Genomic DNA, 19,860 nt, shown 5'->3' with positions numbered 1-19,860 from the left:
CCAGTCAGAGAGTACCTGCAGGTGCCATGAGTACTTCCCATCTCTCATCTTCTCCTCCTCTCATACATCTATGTGTGTGTGTGCATATTTATATATATATATATATATATATATATATGTATATTCTCTCTGCTGTAAGGTTTCATTTCCACACACACCAGCTGAATTCAATTCGTCCCCAGTCGAAAGACGCCTGTTGTTATGTCCTGTTATTATTATTATTCATTTTCATTGTATTTTTGTATTTATATTCATGCAACATCGTCTGTTTTTCCGTCCTTGTTTTCGTATACATTCGATGCTTTTTTCCCAAGGAACCTAATGCTCTTAGATTAGTTTTTCCTTGGGGCTGGCCAGATTGGAGCAATCTCAAGTATAATCAGCCAAAATTGCGAGGATGATCCGGTTCTTGACTGAGGATAAAAGGCTTCGAATGACCCGTCCTTGTTTTTTTGTATTGTGTGTCTGGATGTTTTGTTGTCCCTTTTTGTATCACCTAGTTGTCCGGATGTTTTGCGTTCTTGTCCCATTTTGTATTTTATTTTTCTCTCCTTGTTTTTTTTCTTTGTCCCTTTCTGTAGAAGAGCGTAGGCTCGAAACGTAAAAGACTTTTTCTATTCCTGAGTGTTATACTAATACATCTGTTTGTTTTGTACACCATCTGTCTTCGTCTTTTGTTTTTTTTGTAACTTCTTCATATATATATATATATATATTATATATATATATGTATATTCTCTCTGCTGTAAGGTTTCATTTCCACACACACCAGCTGAATTCAATTCGTCCCCAGTCGAAAGACGCCTGTTGTTATGTCCTGTTATTATTATTATTCATTTTCATTGTATTTTTGTATTTATATTCATGCAACATCGTCTGTTTTTCCGTCCTTGTTTTCGTATACATTCGATGCTTTTTCCCAAGGAACCTAATGCTCTTAGATTAGTTTTTCCTTGGGGCTGGCCAGATTGGAGCAATCTCAAGTATAATCAGCCAAAATTGCGAGGATGATCCGGTTCTTGACTGAGGATAAAAGGCTTCGAATGACCCGTCCTTGTTTTTTTGTATTGTGTGTCTGGATGTTTTGTTGTCCCTTTTTGTATCACCTAGTTGTCCGGATGTTTTGCGTTCTTGTCCCATTTTGTATTTTATTTTTCTCTCCTTGTTTTTTTTCTTTGTCCCTTTCTGTAGAAGAGCGTAGGCTCGAAACGTAAAAGACTTTTTCTATTCCTGAGTGTTATACTAATACATCTGTTTGTTTTGTACACCATCTGTCTTCGTCTTTTGTTTTTTTTGTAACTTCTTCATATATATATATATATATATTTGTAGTTCAAATTTGTACAAAAAAAACAAAATATAGATGAGTTAACAAACAAGGGGTTTTAGTTTGACATTCAGGAAAAATGTAAAAGGCCTGAATGTATATAATGTATGTATGTGTCAAATTCAATAAAATCAGAGATTTATTATACTGAAGGGTCAGTTCTCTGAAGTCAATTGTGCCTCCTCCTTATATCAATAAATCCCTGCCTAGTGTAGGGATCAATAATTCCTCTGGATTTCGGTCTGTGTTTTAAATTCCGTGTTTTTCTTTTGCAGGCACACACAAATTTTGTCAACTGCATTCGTTACTCTCCAAATGGTGAAAAATTTATCTCTGGTGGTGCTGATGGAAAAGTAAGTACTAAGGATAAATGTTTGGGCTTCTTTTCATTTTGTGTGATGCCCTTAAAATAATAGTGCAGGGATTACTCTGCAGTTAAGAACACACACATACGCGTGTGTGTGTGTGTGTTGTTGTCATCGTTTAACATCCGTTTTCCATGCTAGCATGGGTTGGACGGTTCAACCGGGGTCTGGGAAGCCAGGAGGCTGCACCAGGCTCTAGTCTGGTCACTGAAGGATGCTTTTAAAGGTCTCTACTCAGGGGGTCAGTGCAGGCCTGGTGTGTGGTGTCTTGTGAGAGGATCATGTCTTGTTGAAGAATGTCAGGGAGAAGTGAAGGGTAGTGTCATGTACAAGATTGGGTGTTGTTGAATGTGGTGGCAACAAGTAAGTCATTGATGTATGGAGGAAAGAAAGTGGGGGATAAAACTGAACCCTTAGGAATGCCAGTGTTGGTAGAAAGGACCTTGTCAACATACATAGCAGCGGTCTGAGTGGATGCTACCAGTCCAAATGATAAAAGAGATGGGTGCAACCCATCATTAAGAGGTTTTTTTATTGAATATTCATAGATACTGTGGAAAGTCTTGTTGATGTCCAGAAAGACAACATTGTTTTCATTATATTTCGTACAAAACAGTTTTGTTTGCTGTTTGAGTAACAAGATGGTCAGTTATGGAATTCTTGAAGCTTAAATTAGTTGTACATAACAGCTTTGACTTCTACCAAATTCTCCACTGAAGTTTTTGCAATAAATTTGTTCATTGCAATAGAGTCGTTATTGTTGTACCAACCAGCTGTCTAGTAAAAGCAGCAGTAGCAGTGGAGGTGTAATGGCCCAGTGGTTAGGGCAGCGGACTCACGGTCGGAGGATCGTGGTTTCGATTCCGAGACCGGGTGTTGTGTGTGTTTGTTGAGCAAAAACACCTAAAAGCTCCACAAGGCTCCGGCAGGGAGTGGTGACGACCCCTGTTGTACTCTTTCACCACAACTTTCTCTCACTCTTTCTTCCTGTTTCTTATCCCCGATTTCCTACACAACCGCTGAGCCTGGATGCACATTCATCCATCTGTCAATGCTCTTGGTGTTGGGGGTTGACCTGCTTTCTCTTCTACGGGTCTTACGAATAGCAAAGGACCACGTTTCGGACTTCTCCCACTCTGGGATGAAGACCGCTTCGCTCAACAGCAACAGCAGCAGTAGCAGTAACTTTCCAAGCCTGCTGATCCAGCAGGCCTCTGATCAAAGGCACTCCATCCTGTCACCTTGTAACTTTTGGTCTATATTGTCCAATGAGTCTTTTTTTTTTTTTAAAGGCAGTAGAATGTAATTAAGTGCTATTTTCACACAGCTTGGGTAAGCACTCAGGGGCTTTCTTATTGATTTGGTTGAAAAATAATAGGTGTGTCACCTGTGTGGAAAGACTGCTGTTGGCTTGTGTAGGCTCTCTTTACCATATACACACACATGAGATTTAATATATAAGTGATTTTAGTGTTAGGAAGAGCATCCTGCCATAGAAACCATGCCGGAACATACAGTGGAATCTGGCACAGCCAATGGTTTTGCCAGCTTCTGTCAGACCATCCAACCCATGCCATCATGGAAAACATGTTAGATGATGATGTTTTATCCAAGTGTTTTGTTTATTCAACTCTATTTTTGCTGTTAATTATTGAAAAATGAATCCTTGTTATTTTATAACTTTTTTTTTTTTTTTTTTGTAGGCCTTTGTTTATGATGGAAAAAATGGTGAATCAATTGGTGAGCTTGGTTCTCCAGCTCACAAAGGTGGTATTTATGGGGTAAGAAGACAATTATTTTTTTCCTGTTTTTTCTTTGTAAATCTTCTGCAAGTTGTACAGTTTTCTAAAGTTCTTATATTTTATTTACATCATTTCCTGAACAAAATCTCTCGTCTTTTATTTTTACCATCTTATAAAGAGGAACCATGGCTTGGATATTTTTATTCAAGCATTCTTTCAAGTCCAACAGAATTATTTTTTTTTTGCTAATGTCATTATAGTTGCAGGCATGGCTGTGAGGTAAGATGCTTGCTTCCCAACCACATGGTTCTGGGTTCGGTCCCACTGTGAGGGAATGAATAAGCTTTGCATTTGACAGAATAATCTGAATGCTAAAGGATTAACCATAAACTGGAACCCATTGTTGTTGGTTGGATGTGTTGTGCTGCGGACAAAGACACATGTTTTATTCAGGAGTGCATAAAGTGTTGTACTCGAGGTTTGATTTGAACTCTTGATTTTGTAGTCTATTGTCCAACACCTTAAAATAACAGCTACTATGCCTCTCTCCCTCTCTGTTCAGAAGGTTATTAAACTATAATGCAAACACAAAGCTCTACATTTATTCTGAAAGACATAAATGTATACATCTTTTGTAGAACTAGGATGTGATTGTTAGATACTACAGATTATTAATAAGTTTCTGTTATTAACACCAGGTCTGCTCTCTGATTTAGCAGATCTATAATCAAAGACTGGGTAGATTTGAGGGAGATCTGATTGCTATTTCTAAAACTCCTGGTAACCATATAGACTCCTTTCTTGACTTGCAATTGTTTAGCTCCAGGTCAAACATTCCAGCTGTGACAACTGTCTAATTTTTTTTTTCAAGTAATGTGTAATTTGAAGGAGATTTGGCTGTTATTTCAAGCAGATTATGCAACCACATAGAGGCTGTAAATGCACCCCTGTTTGCTGTGACCTTGTACAAAAAATATTTTACTACTGTGAAATATTTTTCCATTTTTTATGTGAAGGATTGTGGTTTGTTTTCAAGTTACACTTAGGCATCTTCTGCAGACAAGGACATCAGCTATCAGTGGGACGTTTATTTTTAACTGAGACATCTGTTGTAGGTAGCAATTCTGCTGTAGGCTAAGACATCTTCAGCAGCTGAGACATTACTGCTGACTTGGGTAGATATTCCAGTCTGTTGAAATGCTATCAAAATGCACAGCACAAAACTTAAATCATAGTATTTGTATTTATACCTGAGACAGGTGTCTCTGTGAACAAATATAACTATTTCTGTGTGAAATTGTTTTCTTTTTAAATTGATCAAATCTTAACATTGTAACTTGCATTTCCTTGATCACCTTAGATTAATTAGACATATAATGGAAGGCAAGGTTTACGATATATCGGGAGAATATCGCCTTCTCCCATCATATCTTGTTCCTCGTGTAATTCAGGCTCCGGCAGGTGAAGAAAGAAGTCTTTAAGTACAAATGCAATTTACAACCGGTTTCTTTACAAGTTTCACAGAACAGGTGAAGTGCATTGCTCTCAGCAACCATCTTGAGCTGTGTGTGTGGTGTTGTATCACCATTAGTGCGGGTACATTGCCTCTGGAGTACAACATGCAGAGAGGGCCCAGCCAGTGAAGTGTGCTCAGCAAGCGCTGGTGCGTGGAAGCGGAGAGAAAAGAATGAATCTGTTTCTGTTTCGCCCTTATATACAGTTTGCCATCACAAGCCTCGTTGTGAACTCACGCATGGCAAATGGATGCAGGTGAGGTCTCGCTCCAGTCTCGGAGATGGCAATGGTTGCCGCAAGATCTCATCCAATATGGCGCTGACTGCTTGTGCCACTACAGACATATTCTTCAATGTTGCCAACATGGATATTTCTATCTAGTATCACTATGCAAGAATTGGGAAATCCTATCTTGTTTAAAAAGAAAAGAAAAACAGATACAGACAAACCCTCTGTAATGATTTATTCCCAATACTGTTGATTTAGTCTCCATTTTATTGATTGACAAACAAAAACTTGAATCAATTTTACCATTTTGACAGTTCTTATTTTTTCTTGTTCTTCACTCTAGATTGCTTTCAGTCCAGACAATTCTGAAGTGCTGACAGTCTCTGGTGACAAAACTGCCAAAATCTGGGATGCCAATACGTATACTTTGGTCAAGTAAGTCCTATTCAATTATTTTAGTCCTTAACACCCTGTACGACTTCAGTCTTCACCACACCACATCACATCTGTCTGTTAATCATGCAGTCTGTGACACTGAGGAATCGAACCTCTGGTGCTTATATTGGCTGTAAAAGGAAGTTAAACTCTGTGATATAGGGGAGATAACGGTATTCCATTCTTCTGTCATTTATTTACCTTTTGTAATATTTATATTAAAATTCATTCACGTGTAGCTGAATTTCTGCAATACGTACATATTGTGTGTGTGTGTTTATGAATTTGCATAGCTCAGTGGTTAGAGCATCGGGCTTACAATCATGAGGTAGTGAGTTCAATTCCCAGACCGGGCTGGGTGTTGTGTTCTTGAGCAAGACACTTTATTTCACGTTGCTCCAGTTCACTCATCTGTAGAAACGAGTTGTGACGGTACTGGTGCCAAGCTGTATTCGCCCCTTTGCCTTTCCCTTGGATAACATCAGTAGCGTAGAGAGAGGAGGCTGGTATGCATGGGTGACTGCTGGTCTTCTATAAACAACCTTACCCGGACTTGTGCCTCGGAGAACTTTCTAGGTGCAATTCCATGGTCATTCATGACTGAAGGGTGGGGTCTTTACTCTTTATATATATATATATATATATATATATATATATATATATAGTGGAGATGTGTGGTTTAGTGGTTAGGGTGTTGAACTCATGATCGTAAGGTTGTGGTTTCAATTCCTGGACCGGGCAATGCGTTTTTTTTTTGAGCAAAACACTTCATTTCACATTGCTCCAGTTCACTCTGCTGACAAAAATGAATAATTCTGTGACGGACCGGCATCCCGTCCAGGTGGGGGAATTTCTATGCCACTGAAACCGGGAAACCGGCCCTTATGAGCCTGGCACGGCTCAGGAGGGAACATTTTGTGCAGGCAAATGGCCCAGTGGTTAGGGCAGCAGACTTGTGGTCGAGGATCGCGGTTTCAATTCCCAGACCAGGCAACCCCTGTTGTACTCTTTTGCCCCAACATTCTGCCACTCTTTCTTCCTGTTTCTTGAGTAACACTGCGATGGACTGGCGTCCCGTCCAGCTGGGTGGAACACATATGCCATAGAAACCAGGAAACTGGGCCCATGAGTCTGGCTAGGCTTGAAAAGGGTGCATAAATAAATATATATATATAATTTAATGTACACAATATGAGCTACTAATAGTTTCCTGCTTTGGAGAAGCAAGTCTAGTCTAGGCAGGTTTTTATTACACACCATGAGTCTCCAAGCAGTCTTCAGGCTCAACTATGTTAAGTTGAGTGACCCCAAAGCTTCTACCAGTTTACATACTATCATGCCAAACATATATACATTATGAATTTGCAGTAGAAAACTGTTGGATATTATAGTTTGCTGTTCTGTTAGGTTAAGATCAACAAAAAGTTCCATCCAGTTATATATTGTTCATGTGTATATGAATATGTGTGTATGTATATATCATCAGCATCATCATTTAACGTCTACTTTCTATGGTGGTATGGGTTGGACAGCTTGACAGGCGCTGGCTAAGAGGAAGGCTGCACCATGCTTCACTGTCTGTTTTCGCATGGGTTTTACATCTGGATGCCCTTCTTAACATCAACCACTCTATGGAGTGGAGTGAGTGCTTTTTATGTGGCACTAGCAGATACAGTGTCAGTTTTGGCATGTTTTTTGTTTTTTTACAGCTGAATGCCCTTCCAAGCTGAGTTTAGTTAAGTTTATACAGAAAGAGAAAAAAAATCTTGTTTCATAAGGAATCTTTCATTAGAAACAAGAATTGATCTAAATTAACTTTCTTAATTAGGAAGTTCATTTCCTCACAATGCTATTAATTAGTTATTAAATACTAGCAGCATAGCCCAGCGTTGCCCGGGTATGTAAGAGCCCCTAGTAGGCAACGACTAATCCCAATCTAGTTTTTTCCCTCTAGGGAACGAAGGCGCATGTGTAGGTTGCAATGTCTTCTCTTCACTCGAATACTTCTGTGTATACGATGTTCCTAGCTGTCCCTTTGGGCGATAAAAAGGTCGAGTTGTGTCCCCTAGACAGAAAATGTGTTGCATATAAAAAGCTTAGATTCTCGACCCCATGTCGAATTTATCGATTCTTTTCAGAACTGGGGGAACTTTTCAAACTTTTCGCTGCGTTAGTTTTGAATTATGATATTGGGCTATGTGTGTGTCGTTTCATCAGAATCGGTTGAAAGCCGTGGTCAGAGTGAGGGTACAACCTAACAGACACACAGGCACACAGACAGACAAACTGCCGTTTATATAGAGAGAGATATCTAAATTAACTTCATTAGGAGAGTTATAATTTCACAAATGGTATTAATTAGTTGTTAAACATGTTTTTTTGGGGTTTTTTTCCAGGGAATTTGTGTTTGGGAAGACACTGGACGACATGTTGGTCAGTTGTATTTGGATTGGTAACAACATCATCACAATCTCTTTGTCTGGATTTATTACGTATTTAGACAGGAATTGCCCAGAGAAGCCTCTTCGTGTTCTTAAGGTGGGTTTGACATTTCACAAGCAGTGTTTGTGTGTGTGTGTGTTTTCTTAAGTTGACTTGTAGCTGTTGTTTCTGTCAGTCTGTTGGTTGGAATCAACAGTTTTGAATGTGGATATTTTGACCATTATGTGACTTTGCATATTTTTTTAGGTCCACACAGGTAAAAAAAAATTGCTTCTTTAGAACTTCAACTTCATTCACATCCTCTAACATCTTTGATCAGGTGATGAATATTACAACATCACATTTGTGGCTTTGTGATAATGTAAGAGATTGTTAATGGTAAAATAATTAATCATCATCATCATCATCACTTAACGTCCGTTGTCCATGCTGGCATGGGTTTGACTGTTTGACCAGGGCTGGCAAGCTGGAAGGCTGCACCAGACACCAATCTGATTTGACATGGATTCTATGACTGGATGCCCTTCCTAACGCCAACCAATCTGAGAGTGTAATGGGTTCTTCTGCCTGCCACTGGCACAGGTGCCATTTGCATGACACCAGTATCTAATATGACTGTGATTTTACTTGGCATGATGGGTCTTCTTCTCAAGCACAACATAATGCCAAGGTCTCACTCATTCGTCATTGCCTCTGTGAGCCCCAACACTTGAAAGGAGCTTTTCACGTGCCACTGGCATTGGTCACTTTTCCTCCATGAGGCCCAATGCTCGTCAGGTGCTTTTTACGTGCCAGTTACGTGATGTCAGCATTGGCCACAACTATGATTTCACATGACTTGACAGGTCTTCTCAAGCATCGCCAAAGATCTTGGTCACTAGTCATTGCCTCTGTGAGGCCCAAGGTTTAAAGATCATGCTTCACCACCTCATCCCATGTCTTCCTGAGTCTACCTCTACCATAGGTTCCCTCCACAGTTAGAGGTCAGCACTTCTCGTCCACGCGCATCACATGACCATTCCAACACAGTCCTCTTTCTTGCACACCACATCCGATGCCGCTTATGCCCAACTTATCTGTCATACATGCACAGCCATTGCACATCCAGCGAAGCATACTAGCGCCATTTCTTTCAAGCCTACGCATGTCCTCAGCTGCCACAGCCCATGGTTCACTCCCATGTAGCATAGCTGTTTGCACACAGGCATCGTACAATCTGCCTTTTACTCTGAGGGTGAGGCTCTTTGTTGCCAGCAGAGGTAGGAGCTCTCTGAACTTGGCCCTTTTCTTATTCCTCACAATATTGTTAAGTATTATGAAGTATTAGGACAGAGAAAGGTAACAGGTGTACTGTTGAGGATTTCATTCTCTCCGCTATTTCACATTGATATTTATAATTTCATTAGCAGCATTATTATATTATTAAAACCTTGGCAGTTAATTCTTTTTATTGTTGTTTATTTAATAGCTACATCAATTATTTCCTTTTTTTTATTCAGTGCTAAAAGTTTGTACATTGTAGAACACTTGTGTGTGTGCATCTGTATATATAGTGAAGGCACATGGCTCAGTGGTTAGAGTGTCAGGCTCAAAATCATGAGGTAGTGAGTTCAATTCCTGGACCGGGCTGTGTGTTGTGTTCTTGAGCAAGACACTTTATTTCATGTTGCTCCAGTTCACTCAGCTGTTGAAATGAGTTGCGATGTCTCTGGTGCCAAGCTATATCGGCCTTTGCCTTTCCCTTGGATAACATCAGTGGCATGGAGAGGGTGACAGCTAGTCATCCATAAACAACCTTGCCCAGACTTGTATAAATATTATATAAAAGACAGTTTGATGTAGAATGTATAGAAACAGTTCCATGATAATTCCATTTCAATACCTGTTCATTTTGGGGGAATAGAGATATACCGTAAATCCTCGAGTATAGCCTGCCCTTGAGTATAATACGCAGGGGATTTTTAGGGGGCTGTACCTCTGAAAAACCTAAACCTTGTGTATAATACGCACCCCTTCTCTAACTTGAGTCAAGGAGGTGTTGTTGTTGTTGTTGTTGTTGTTGTGTTGTGAGCTGGCAGAATCATTAGCACACTGGACAAAATGCCAAGCATCTCTCTTTCTGGCTCTTTATGTCCTAAGTTCAAATTCTGCCCTGGCTAAATTTACCTGTCATCCTTTCGGGGTCAGTAAAATGCCAGTTTATTACTGGGGTCGATGTAATCAACTAACTCCTTCATTTCAAAATTGCTGGCCTTGTGCCAAAATTAGGAACCATTATCATCATCATCATTATTATTATTATTATTATTAATGTTGTTTTTATTTTTGTTTGTCTAGGGTCACAACAAACCAATAACAGCCCTGACCACCACCCCTGACAGAAAATTGGTTTTCTCTGGCTGCAGTTCTGGTCACATCAATATCCTTTTGTCTACGTTCACCGTATTTGTTATTCTATGTTCACTGAATGTTCAATGTGTTCATTGTTTTATTTTTATTCCTGACTTACAACATTGTAGTCTTCTATAAAACTTAGGAAATAGAATACATAATGAATGGGTGGGGTGGGGTGGGGTGTATAGTGAGAAGACCAGATATTTGGAACGTGTATTTTGCTGATAATAAAGAGTGTATATATGATAAGGTGGTGAGCTGGCAGAATCGTTAGCACGACGGGCGAAATGCTTAGCAGTATTTCGTCTGCCGTTACGTTCTGAGTTCAAATTCTGCCGAGGTCGACTTTGCCTTTCATCCTTTCGGGGTCGATTAAAAAAGTACCAGTTACGACTTAATCCCTTTGTTTGTAATCGACTTAATCCCTTTGTTTGTCCTCTCTATGTTTAGCCCCCTATGGGCAATAAAGAAATAAATAAAGAGTGTATATATGATGCATTGAGAGTGGAATGTAGAAATGACGAGAAGCGGATGGATTAAGTCTACCCCATAAGCAAACCACAGCAAGATTTGAACCTGGAATATGAAGAATCGGGAGAAAAAACATGAGATGCCTCGTCTAATGTGTTTGGTCTTTTGACCTAAACTGGTCTCTGGTCCTTAACTGGCCCGGGGAAGATGGAAGATAAAGTTGAACTCGGTGTTATTTGAACTCAGTCTATTGGTTCACTGCTTAGTGAGATGATTTATGAATATAGAGTGATTTGATTAATGAATAATTGATCAGTATATAGTAATGTGATTAATGAGGGTGTATGCGGTGATTTATTTAATGTGATTACAACATAATAAAGCTCGTCTGAGGATTTATTAATCAATCTAAAGAAATTTCTGAATAAAATTTTTTAAAATTATTATTAATAATAATAATAATAATAAGTTGATAATGATGATAATAAGAAGTTGATAATGTTATAATAATAATTTGATAAAGATAACAATAAGTTAATAATGCTAATCCATTGCTAGAGTTAAATCCTCTAAAGTGTTTGTCAGATTTGGGAATGTGTGTGTGTTAGAACAATACTTAATACTCTCTGTTTATTAATTGTCAAAGGAATGCTGTTTATGGCTGACGATGAATGACTATGATAACGATGATGGTTTAAAGTTTTTCCTTAATTCCAATCACATTACTGGGATCTTGTGAATGGACTTGATGATAGAATTGTTGGTAAACCTCACAACAGTCAGATACAGGACCTTGTGGTGTCTGGCGATAATTTGATTTCCATCAGCATGGACGACACCATTCGATTCACCTCAATTTCCTCAATGCAATATGGGTAAGTTCTTCAGACTCTGACCATTCTTTCAGCTTGCAAGAATCCTACTTATTGTGTCCTTCAGGGTGGAATGCCTCTGTTAGTGTCTCATGTTCCTAACTTTTCTCCCCCCCCCATACACACGCAAGCATGTATCTGACTCATACACTGTTCACTTTACAGACATTTGTACATCGCTGCACATGCTTAATACACACTTTTAACAAGTTGTGGTGCACCTGAGCATTCATCATCATCATCGTTTAGCGTCCGCTTTCCATGCTGGCATGGGTTGGACGGTGCAACTGGGGTCTGGGAAGCCAGAAGGCTGCACCAGGCCCAGTCTGATCTGGCAATGTTTCTACGGCTGGATGCCCTTCCTAACGCCAACCACTCCATGTGTGTAGTGGGTGCTTTTTATGTGCCACTGGCACAGGTGCCAGGCGAGGTTGGCAAACGGCCACGATCGGATGGTGCTTTTTACGTGCCACCGGCACAGGTGCCAGACGAAGCTGGCAAATGGCCACGATCGGATGGTGCTTTTTACATGCCACCGGTACGGAGGCGAGGTGAGGCTAGCAAACAGCCACAATCGGATGGTGCTTTTTACGTGCTTCTGGCACAGAGGCCGGGCGAGGATGGCAAACGGCCACGATCGGATGGTGCTTTTTACGTACCACTGGCACAGAGGCCAGGCGAGGCTGGCAACATTGCATACAATAATTTCATTATTATTATTATTATTATTATATTTACCTATACACACTCACACGTAGTGTTGATATTTTTCCATTTTAATTCCTATTTTCAGAAATGCCTCAGTGAAACTAGAATCTCAGCCCCGTTCAGTTGCAGTCCACAACAACCTTACTGCAGTTGCCTGTGTCAAACATGTAATTATTATTTTTTCTTTGTTTCTTTTTCTCTTTTTTTGTTATCTTCTTTCTACTTTCATGTTGCTATTTAGCCCCAGGTCAGTTCTTGTTTAATAGACTTAGGATCCTAGACCAGTTTTCACCGATTCAAAATTGTTTGTCAGTTGTAGTAGTACAAACAGGATCACATTGTCCTTCTTTTTTTTTTCTTAAGATGATTGTATGAGTTATTTCTAACAGGTCAAGCAACCATGTAGAAGCTCCCTCGTTAGTTAAAAATAATATATTTAGAGCAAAAGTGGGAGGAGAAACGGGCAGAGGAAGGCAAGTAAATGCAATTCCTGTGAATCTAGAATATTGCTGTTATATTTGAGTGGAAATATTGTTGAGTACAGCTTGAAGAGTACAGTCAGTAGAGTACAGTTCATAGAGTACAGCTGGTGGTAAATAGATATCTGTGGTTTCAATGGTGGGTATCGTGTGTTTACATGAGGCCCTTGTTCATTGACTCAGCCTTCGAATGGTTGAGTATTCCTTAGGCAGAATCAGCAGGCTACAATGCAGGGGACAAAGTAAGACCTAATGAATTGCAGGTACAGTCCATCTTATTTCTTTATTGCCCACAAGGGGTTAACCATAGAGGGGGCAAACAAGGACAGACAAAGGGATTATGTCGATTATATCGACCCCAGTGTGTAACTGGTGCTTAATTTATCGACCCCAAAAGGATGAAAGGCAAAGTCGACTTTGGTGGAATTTGAACTCAAAACCTAACAGCAGACGAAATACCACTAAGCATTTCGTCCAGTGTGCTAACGTTTCTGCCATCTGATGGGCTTCCAGATAGTTTCCATCCTTATGTCAAGATTTTGGTCAACCAGTGACTCGGGTATGTGACACTCAACATGCTCTGCAATGGGATTGAACCTGTGACCTCACACATGCACGTGTTTTGTCTGTTTGCTTTTTGTATTTTAATTAATTTTGTATTCATCATATTTTATGAAGAGTTGTATTGTTGGCTACATGTTTCCAACTGACCAATCGCTGGTTCACTACATTCCTGACTGCAAGAGTAACGAGGGAATTCCTGTAACTTGGTACAGAACAAATGTAATGAGATTTCATTCAAAGAAAGAACACCAGAACTTCAGTCGTTTCTTTAATGTTTGTTGCCTTTGACAATATCAGAAAATGGAAGGCATCATCTTTGCATTTCTGTTAATTAAAATTCTTCACACAAGGCATTGGTTTAAGCCAGTCCTATGGGAGTCCATGGCCATTCCTGGTTCCTGCTTGAATAAATGTAGCAGTTGTTGTTTAGCCCCAGGTCAGCCCTGATCCACCAGACTATCATCAAAGTTGCTCCGTCCATGACCATCTTAGTTTTTCCTTATTAATTTTCAACATAGTATGTTTAGGTTGGTGTGACCTTCAGTGGATGAGATGTATGGGAATTTTGGCTTCTATTTCTATACTGTTAGATACCCCTCACCATTGTATTTATTTATGGTGTTAGGTAGGTGATAGTGGTTCAATTTCTCTTCTCTTCTCTGTTATTTTAACAAATGTTTTTTTTTTTCTTTCCCAGGTAATATTATTGCAAGGTGAACGCATTGTCCTAACTCTGCCAATTTCATATGAAGGGTGTTCAGCCGCCTTTAATGTGAATGGCTCACTTTTGGCAGTGGGTGGAGTGGTAAGTTGTTCTATTTTCTGTGAGAAAATATCTTGTTGATATTTAGAAATGTTTGTCTGAGTTCTCTATTCTCACAGAATGAAGAATTTTGAATGTTTTGTTCTATAACTGGAGCTTTAACCCTTTAGTGTTCGCATTATTCTGCCAAAATTAATCCTTTTTTATCCACATTGTTTTGAACTAATCATGCATTATCTTGTAGCTATGAGATTTTGATGAGGTAGCTGTTAATTTTTAAAACGATATTGTAGGGTTGGTGTGAGAGACCAGATCTGGCCTGTTTGAACATAAAACAAGCAGAATACTTTTGGCCGGATATGGCCGGTTTAAATGCTAAAGGGTTAAATCATTATCTTGGGTGCTTCTACTGCTAATCCTGTGGATTAGGGTCTCAGTAGGGGTACTGACTGTGACTACCCGCTTATAAGGGTACACATTTCAACAAGAGCCTGCAACTTTCTGATGATGTTGCACCACCTTAAATTGCAGAAATCATAGCAAACTGGTTTACATTTGTTTTAAAGTGTGTGCGTGTGTGTGTGTGTGTGTGTGTGTGCGTGTGTGTGCATGTGTGTGTGTTTGCATGTGTGTGTGTGTGTGTGTGTGCATGTGCATGTGTGTGTGTGTTTGCGTGTGTTTGCGTGTGTGCATGTGTGTGTGTTTGCATGTGTTTGCGTGTGTGTGTGTGTGTGTGCATGTGTGTGTGTTTGCATGTGTGTGTGTGTGTGTGTGCATGTGTGTGTGTGTGTGTGTTTGCGTGTGTTTGCGTGTGTGTGTGTGTGTGTGTTTGCATGTGTTTGCGTGTGTGTGTGTGTGTGTGTGTGTGTGTGTTTGCATGTGTGTGTGTGTGTGTGTGCATGTGCATGTGTGTGTGTGTTTGCATGTGTTTGCGTGTGTGTGTGTGTTTGCATGTGTTTGCGTGTGTGTGTGTGTTTGCATGTGTGTGCATATGCCTGTGTTTGTATGTCAGCTGTTGGTTCTCAAAAGTGAAAGTAAATTAACTAATCATGATTTTCTCCTTTTTTTGTTTCCCCCCCCCCTTCTTTTAACAGAATTCTTACCATGTTTACAACGTCAACAACTGTACCTTGACAGAAGCCAAAGTTGTTGAGGAATCGGGTGCTGTCAGAGATCTGGCTTTTTCACCTGATGGCCAATACTTGGCCACAGGTAATGATTCAAGATATGTTATGGTTTATAGCCTTTCTGATTACTCTGTAAGTATGTTTTTCCCATTGTTTTCATTGAATGTTGTAGTTATTGTATAGCCCTAGGCCTACCTTAATCGAGCAAGTCTATACTATGTTGACTCTTCACTGAAGAATGATATGATGCAATCTAGATCCCTAAATCCCAGAGATTTTGTATTTCTGTCTTCTTAATAACAGTGACAAACGGTGGTCCTTGTATTGGGTGTGCTGCCACACCCAATTCCACCAAATTTCAAGCAGGGGTATAACAGAAGTTTTCCATTAAGATTTGTGATTAAATTAACGAGTAATATTTATAATCAATTTTCCATTTTCAATGGGTGTGCAGTGCACACCCAGAATATATGCCCCTGCTTAATAACCACACACTACATTCTGACATGTGGAAGCACATGGCCTAGTGGTTAGAGCAGCGAACTCGCGGTCGAGGGATCGCGGGTTCGAATCTCAGACCAGGCAATGTGTGTGTTTATGAGCGAAACACCTAAGTTCCACACGGCTCTGGCAGAAGGCAATGGCGAACTTCTGATGATTCTTTAGCCACAACTTTCCCTCACTCTTTCCTCCTGGATCTTGCAGCTCACCTGCGACGGACCAGCATCCCGTCCAGGTGGGGAACCTATACGCTAAGAAAACTGGGAAACCAACTCTTATGAGCCAGGCATGGCTCGAGAAGGAACAAACAAAAAAAAACAACACATTCTGACATACACTGGTTAATTCAAACGTGGCACATTTGCATATGAGTTACTGTCTCTATTCTCCTGTGTCTGTCTGTAAGCATTGGTGCTTAACTGTAGGTCATCCATGATTGAGCAGACTTATGGTCACAGACATTCCAGTCATGAACATCACTATTTTATTTCTCAGTTTCTTTAAGATGGTAGGCTGTGGTGTGAAGGAGGTTATTTGGTCACATAGCAAATGGCATTGTCTAAAAGCCTTGGCTTCACCTATATATTAAGAGTGAAATTGGGTAAATGGAAACTGTACTGAAGCCCATGGGATGGATTCTCTCTGGAATTTAAAATGTCCAGCCTTGACCCACTCTGTGTATTGTTGATTCTGACTGAGTATTATGGTGAGCAACATGTCTGCAGAGGGGTACTCAGCCAGTTACATGTTAATTCAGGAGCAGATAACCCAACTGTACTGGTGCAATGGTTCAATCCTTCAGAACCACCAACCAAGTTGGCCTCCTTTTATGACCCAGGTTTCTTCATTATCTGAATTCTGAGGTCTGCTGAAATGGTAGAATTTTGGAAATAAACTCTTTACTTACATTGGAACTGTATTGCTTTGGTGTTATGGCTTATAGCCGAGAGTTGATTTTGTGACCATGTGGTCTCAGATTTTGTGACCATGTGGTCTCAGATTTTGTGACCATGTGGTCTCAGATTTTGTGACCATGTGGTCTCAGATTTTGTGACCGTGTGGTCTCAGGTTCTGTCCCGCTCTGTGGCACTTTAGGCAAGTGTCTTCTACTGTAGCCTTGGATTGACCAATGCCTTGTGAATAGAAGTGATAGATGAAAGCTGTATACGTATGGAGTGGCGCAGGAGTGGCTGTGTGGTAAGTAGCTTGTTTACCAACCACATGGTTCCGGGTTCATGGGGAAGTGTCTTCTACTATAGCCTCAGGCCGACCAAAGCCTTGTGAGTGGATTTGGTAGACGGAAACTGAAAGAAGCCCGTCGTATATATTTATATATATATATATGTGTGTGTGTGTGTGTTTGTCCGCCTAGCATTGCTTGACAACCGATGCTGGTGTGTTTATGTCCCCGTTACTTAGCGGTTCGGCAAAAGAGACTGATAGAACAAGTACTGGGCTTACAGAAGAATAAGTCCCGGGGTCGAGTTGCTCCACTAAAGGCGGTGCTCCAGCATGGCCGCAGTCAAATGACTGAAACAAGTAAAAGAGTATGAGAGAGAGAAAGAGAGAGAGTATTTGTGTGTGTTTATATTCCACAAAAGCATTAAGCTCTAAATGATGATGTTATGTTGACATTCCTTATCAACAAATTTCCTCTAATTCTGTGCTTTTGAAATGGAATGTAACAAGATGTCCCTCACTTGGAAAACAGAAATGGTTTAGTGGCGAGAAAGACATCTGGCTGTAAAACCATGCATCATTACATATTTATCTAACCCAAGGGCATCCAGCTGTAGAAACACTGCCAGATCAGACTGGAGCCTGGTGCAGCCTCCTGGCTTCTCAGACCCTGGTCGAACCATCCAACCCATGCTAGCATGGAAAACGGACGTTAAATGATGATGATGATATATATATAACTCCAAGAAAGTTAGGGGTTGTGAATCCAACCAACTATCTATCCAATATACTGTTGGTAGAATACCCAATTATTAATACACAAGTGTTTGGTAATTAATTATAGAAATCATTTCTGTTGATGATAATTACTATTATTTGGTTTTTAAAATAATTAACAAAAGGAGATTTTTATATTTTAAACTTCTTTATGGTTTCATGTTTCCAGAAAGTTCCATATGGAAGATTTTTTGCTAGCTAACTTTATAAGAATGGTTGTTGTTCTTGTTGATAGACACAGGTTAGTTCTGGTCAAGTAGAGCTATGATCCAAGATATTCCAGCCATGACTCCCCTGTCTTAATGTTCTAGTGTTGTCTAATTTGTAAACATTTAGCCACCACAATTCTGATTTCATATGTCCAGTGTTTAGTGCATTTATATGAATTTATAGGGTTTTTTTATTTTGATGTTGTTGGAAGGGCAGTTCTTGTAACACATTTTGTGAGTCATCTCAGACTTAGAAATTGGTATTGTAATGTCCAACTCTAATATCTGCTGGTAAATGGTGAAACGGGACAGACTGGTGGCATGTTAGGGGTCTAACCCTTTGTGTTTCTTGTAACAACTTGGTGGGTTGTAAAAATAGATACCAGTAATACTCGGGCTTGAGGTTCTAACCAACTGCTACCTTCATCCAAATGGGAAAATAATTCTAATGGTTTGTGTCTTTCTTTCAGGTGAAATATCGTTCTACTAGTCACTCGGTCAAAGTCAATTCTGTGGCCTGGTCTCCAGACAGCACCCACCTGGCTTCTGCTGGTGTTGACGGCAACATCGTTATACATGATATCCAGGATACGTTTTCCTCATTGAATATCAAAGGTTTGTTGACTTGTGATTATTTTCGGAGTGGGGGACACCAAGAAAGTGAGGAGTGGGAAGAGACACCGAGAGAGAGAGAGAGAGGTGGGGAGTAGATGGGGTAGAATATGAAAATATTGTTGTTGTTCAGGCCCTCGTCTGGCTTGAATGAACAAGCCTATTGTGGATGCCATTCAAGTCACAACTTTCCAGTTTTTTTTTTCCATAGGCATAGTCCACCTTGGACCACATCCAATGTGTCTTAAAGGCATTATTTCATAAGGTGTATACAGTGTAATTAATTTAGAGAAATAATAGCCATGGAAAAATTTGATGAGATTTGAAATCATTCATGATTGTCAACGTCCTAATTACTTTCAGTACTAATTACAGGCAGTACTGGCAACGGCCACACTCAAATGGTGCTTTTTATGTGCCACCTGCACAGGAGCCAGTCCAGCGGCACTGGCAATGACCTCGCTCAAATGTTTTTTCACGTGCTACTGGCACAAGTGTCAGTAAGGCGACGCAGGTAATAATCACGCTCAAATGGTGTGTTTAATGTGCCACTGGCACGGAAGCCAGTTTGTTGCTCTGGCAACGATCACACTCGGATGGTGCTCTTAGCGCTCCAGGTGCTCTTAAATTATTGTTGGAATTTATAGAAAAAGAAAAGACGAAGACAGGTATATATACAACAAATAGGTGTATTAGTTTTAATCCAGTGGTTGAGGTTTCAAATCACTGCTACAATTGTTTTAGGATTTGTGAAGATTTTCCTAACTGAGAAATGGTAAAATAGATCTTGCTTGACTTAAATCTAATTCAGCTTTTATCTCATTACATTAAAATAAAAAAAAAAGCTCACAGGGTAAATCTTTATTGTTAAATCTTGTTAATGCAGTTTCAATAATTATCTTTCAACTTCTTCTTCTTTTTCTGTATTAACAGGTGCACATCGACTTAGCCAGGTAAACCGTGTCATCTGGCTGGACAGCAATCTTGTATTATCAGCCGGACAAGACAGTAACCTGAAACAATGGGCCATCACTTTTTAAACTTGTCTACCCCCAAAATCAACTCCGATATTAAGCCATGCTGTCTTCTTCTCTCTCTCCAACCGCTCCTCTTGCCTCTTTCATTTCCTTCTTCCTCTTCTTACCTCTTT

General features: G+C 40.0%; 1 protein-coding gene across 2 annotated transcripts in view; it reads left to right on the top strand.

The window, feature by feature from the left end:
• The window catches only part of LOC115223147 (actin-interacting protein 1), a 42,766-nt gene that overhangs the window by 22,811 nt on the left and 95 nt on the right, over window positions 1-19,860 (top strand). The window contains exons 6-16 of one of the 2 annotated variants that reach the window (XM_029793570.2): window positions 1,603-1,680; window positions 3,396-3,473; window positions 5,521-5,612; window positions 8,009-8,150; window positions 10,392-10,473; window positions 11,641-11,794; window positions 12,585-12,666; window positions 14,240-14,347; window positions 15,400-15,564; window positions 18,569-18,713; window positions 19,644-19,860. The exon at window positions 19,644-19,860 is cut by the window's right edge and continues 95 nt beyond it. In XM_029793570.2, the coding sequence (XP_029649430.1) occupies window positions 1,603-1,680; window positions 3,396-3,473; window positions 5,521-5,612; window positions 8,009-8,150; window positions 10,392-10,473; window positions 11,641-11,794; window positions 12,585-12,666; window positions 14,240-14,347; window positions 15,400-15,564; window positions 18,569-18,713; window positions 19,644-19,750 (1,233 nt within the window). In that variant the 3' untranslated portion in view covers window positions 19,751-19,860. Of the gene's footprint in view, window positions 1-1,602; window positions 1,681-3,395; window positions 3,474-5,520; window positions 5,613-8,008; window positions 8,151-10,391; window positions 10,474-11,640; window positions 11,795-12,584; window positions 12,667-14,239; window positions 14,348-15,399; window positions 15,565-18,568; window positions 18,787-19,399; window positions 19,538-19,643 lie in introns of those variants that run through there. The other variant, XM_036512144.1, reaches the window with a different exon arrangement.

Source organism: Octopus sinensis, linkage group LG22 (genome assembly GCF_006345805.1).
Source record: "Octopus sinensis linkage group LG22, ASM634580v1, whole genome shotgun sequence".
NCBI lineage: Eukaryota > Metazoa > Mollusca > Cephalopoda > Octopoda > Octopodidae > Octopus > Octopus sinensis.
This window is presented reverse-complemented; position numbering and strand designations above follow the sequence as displayed.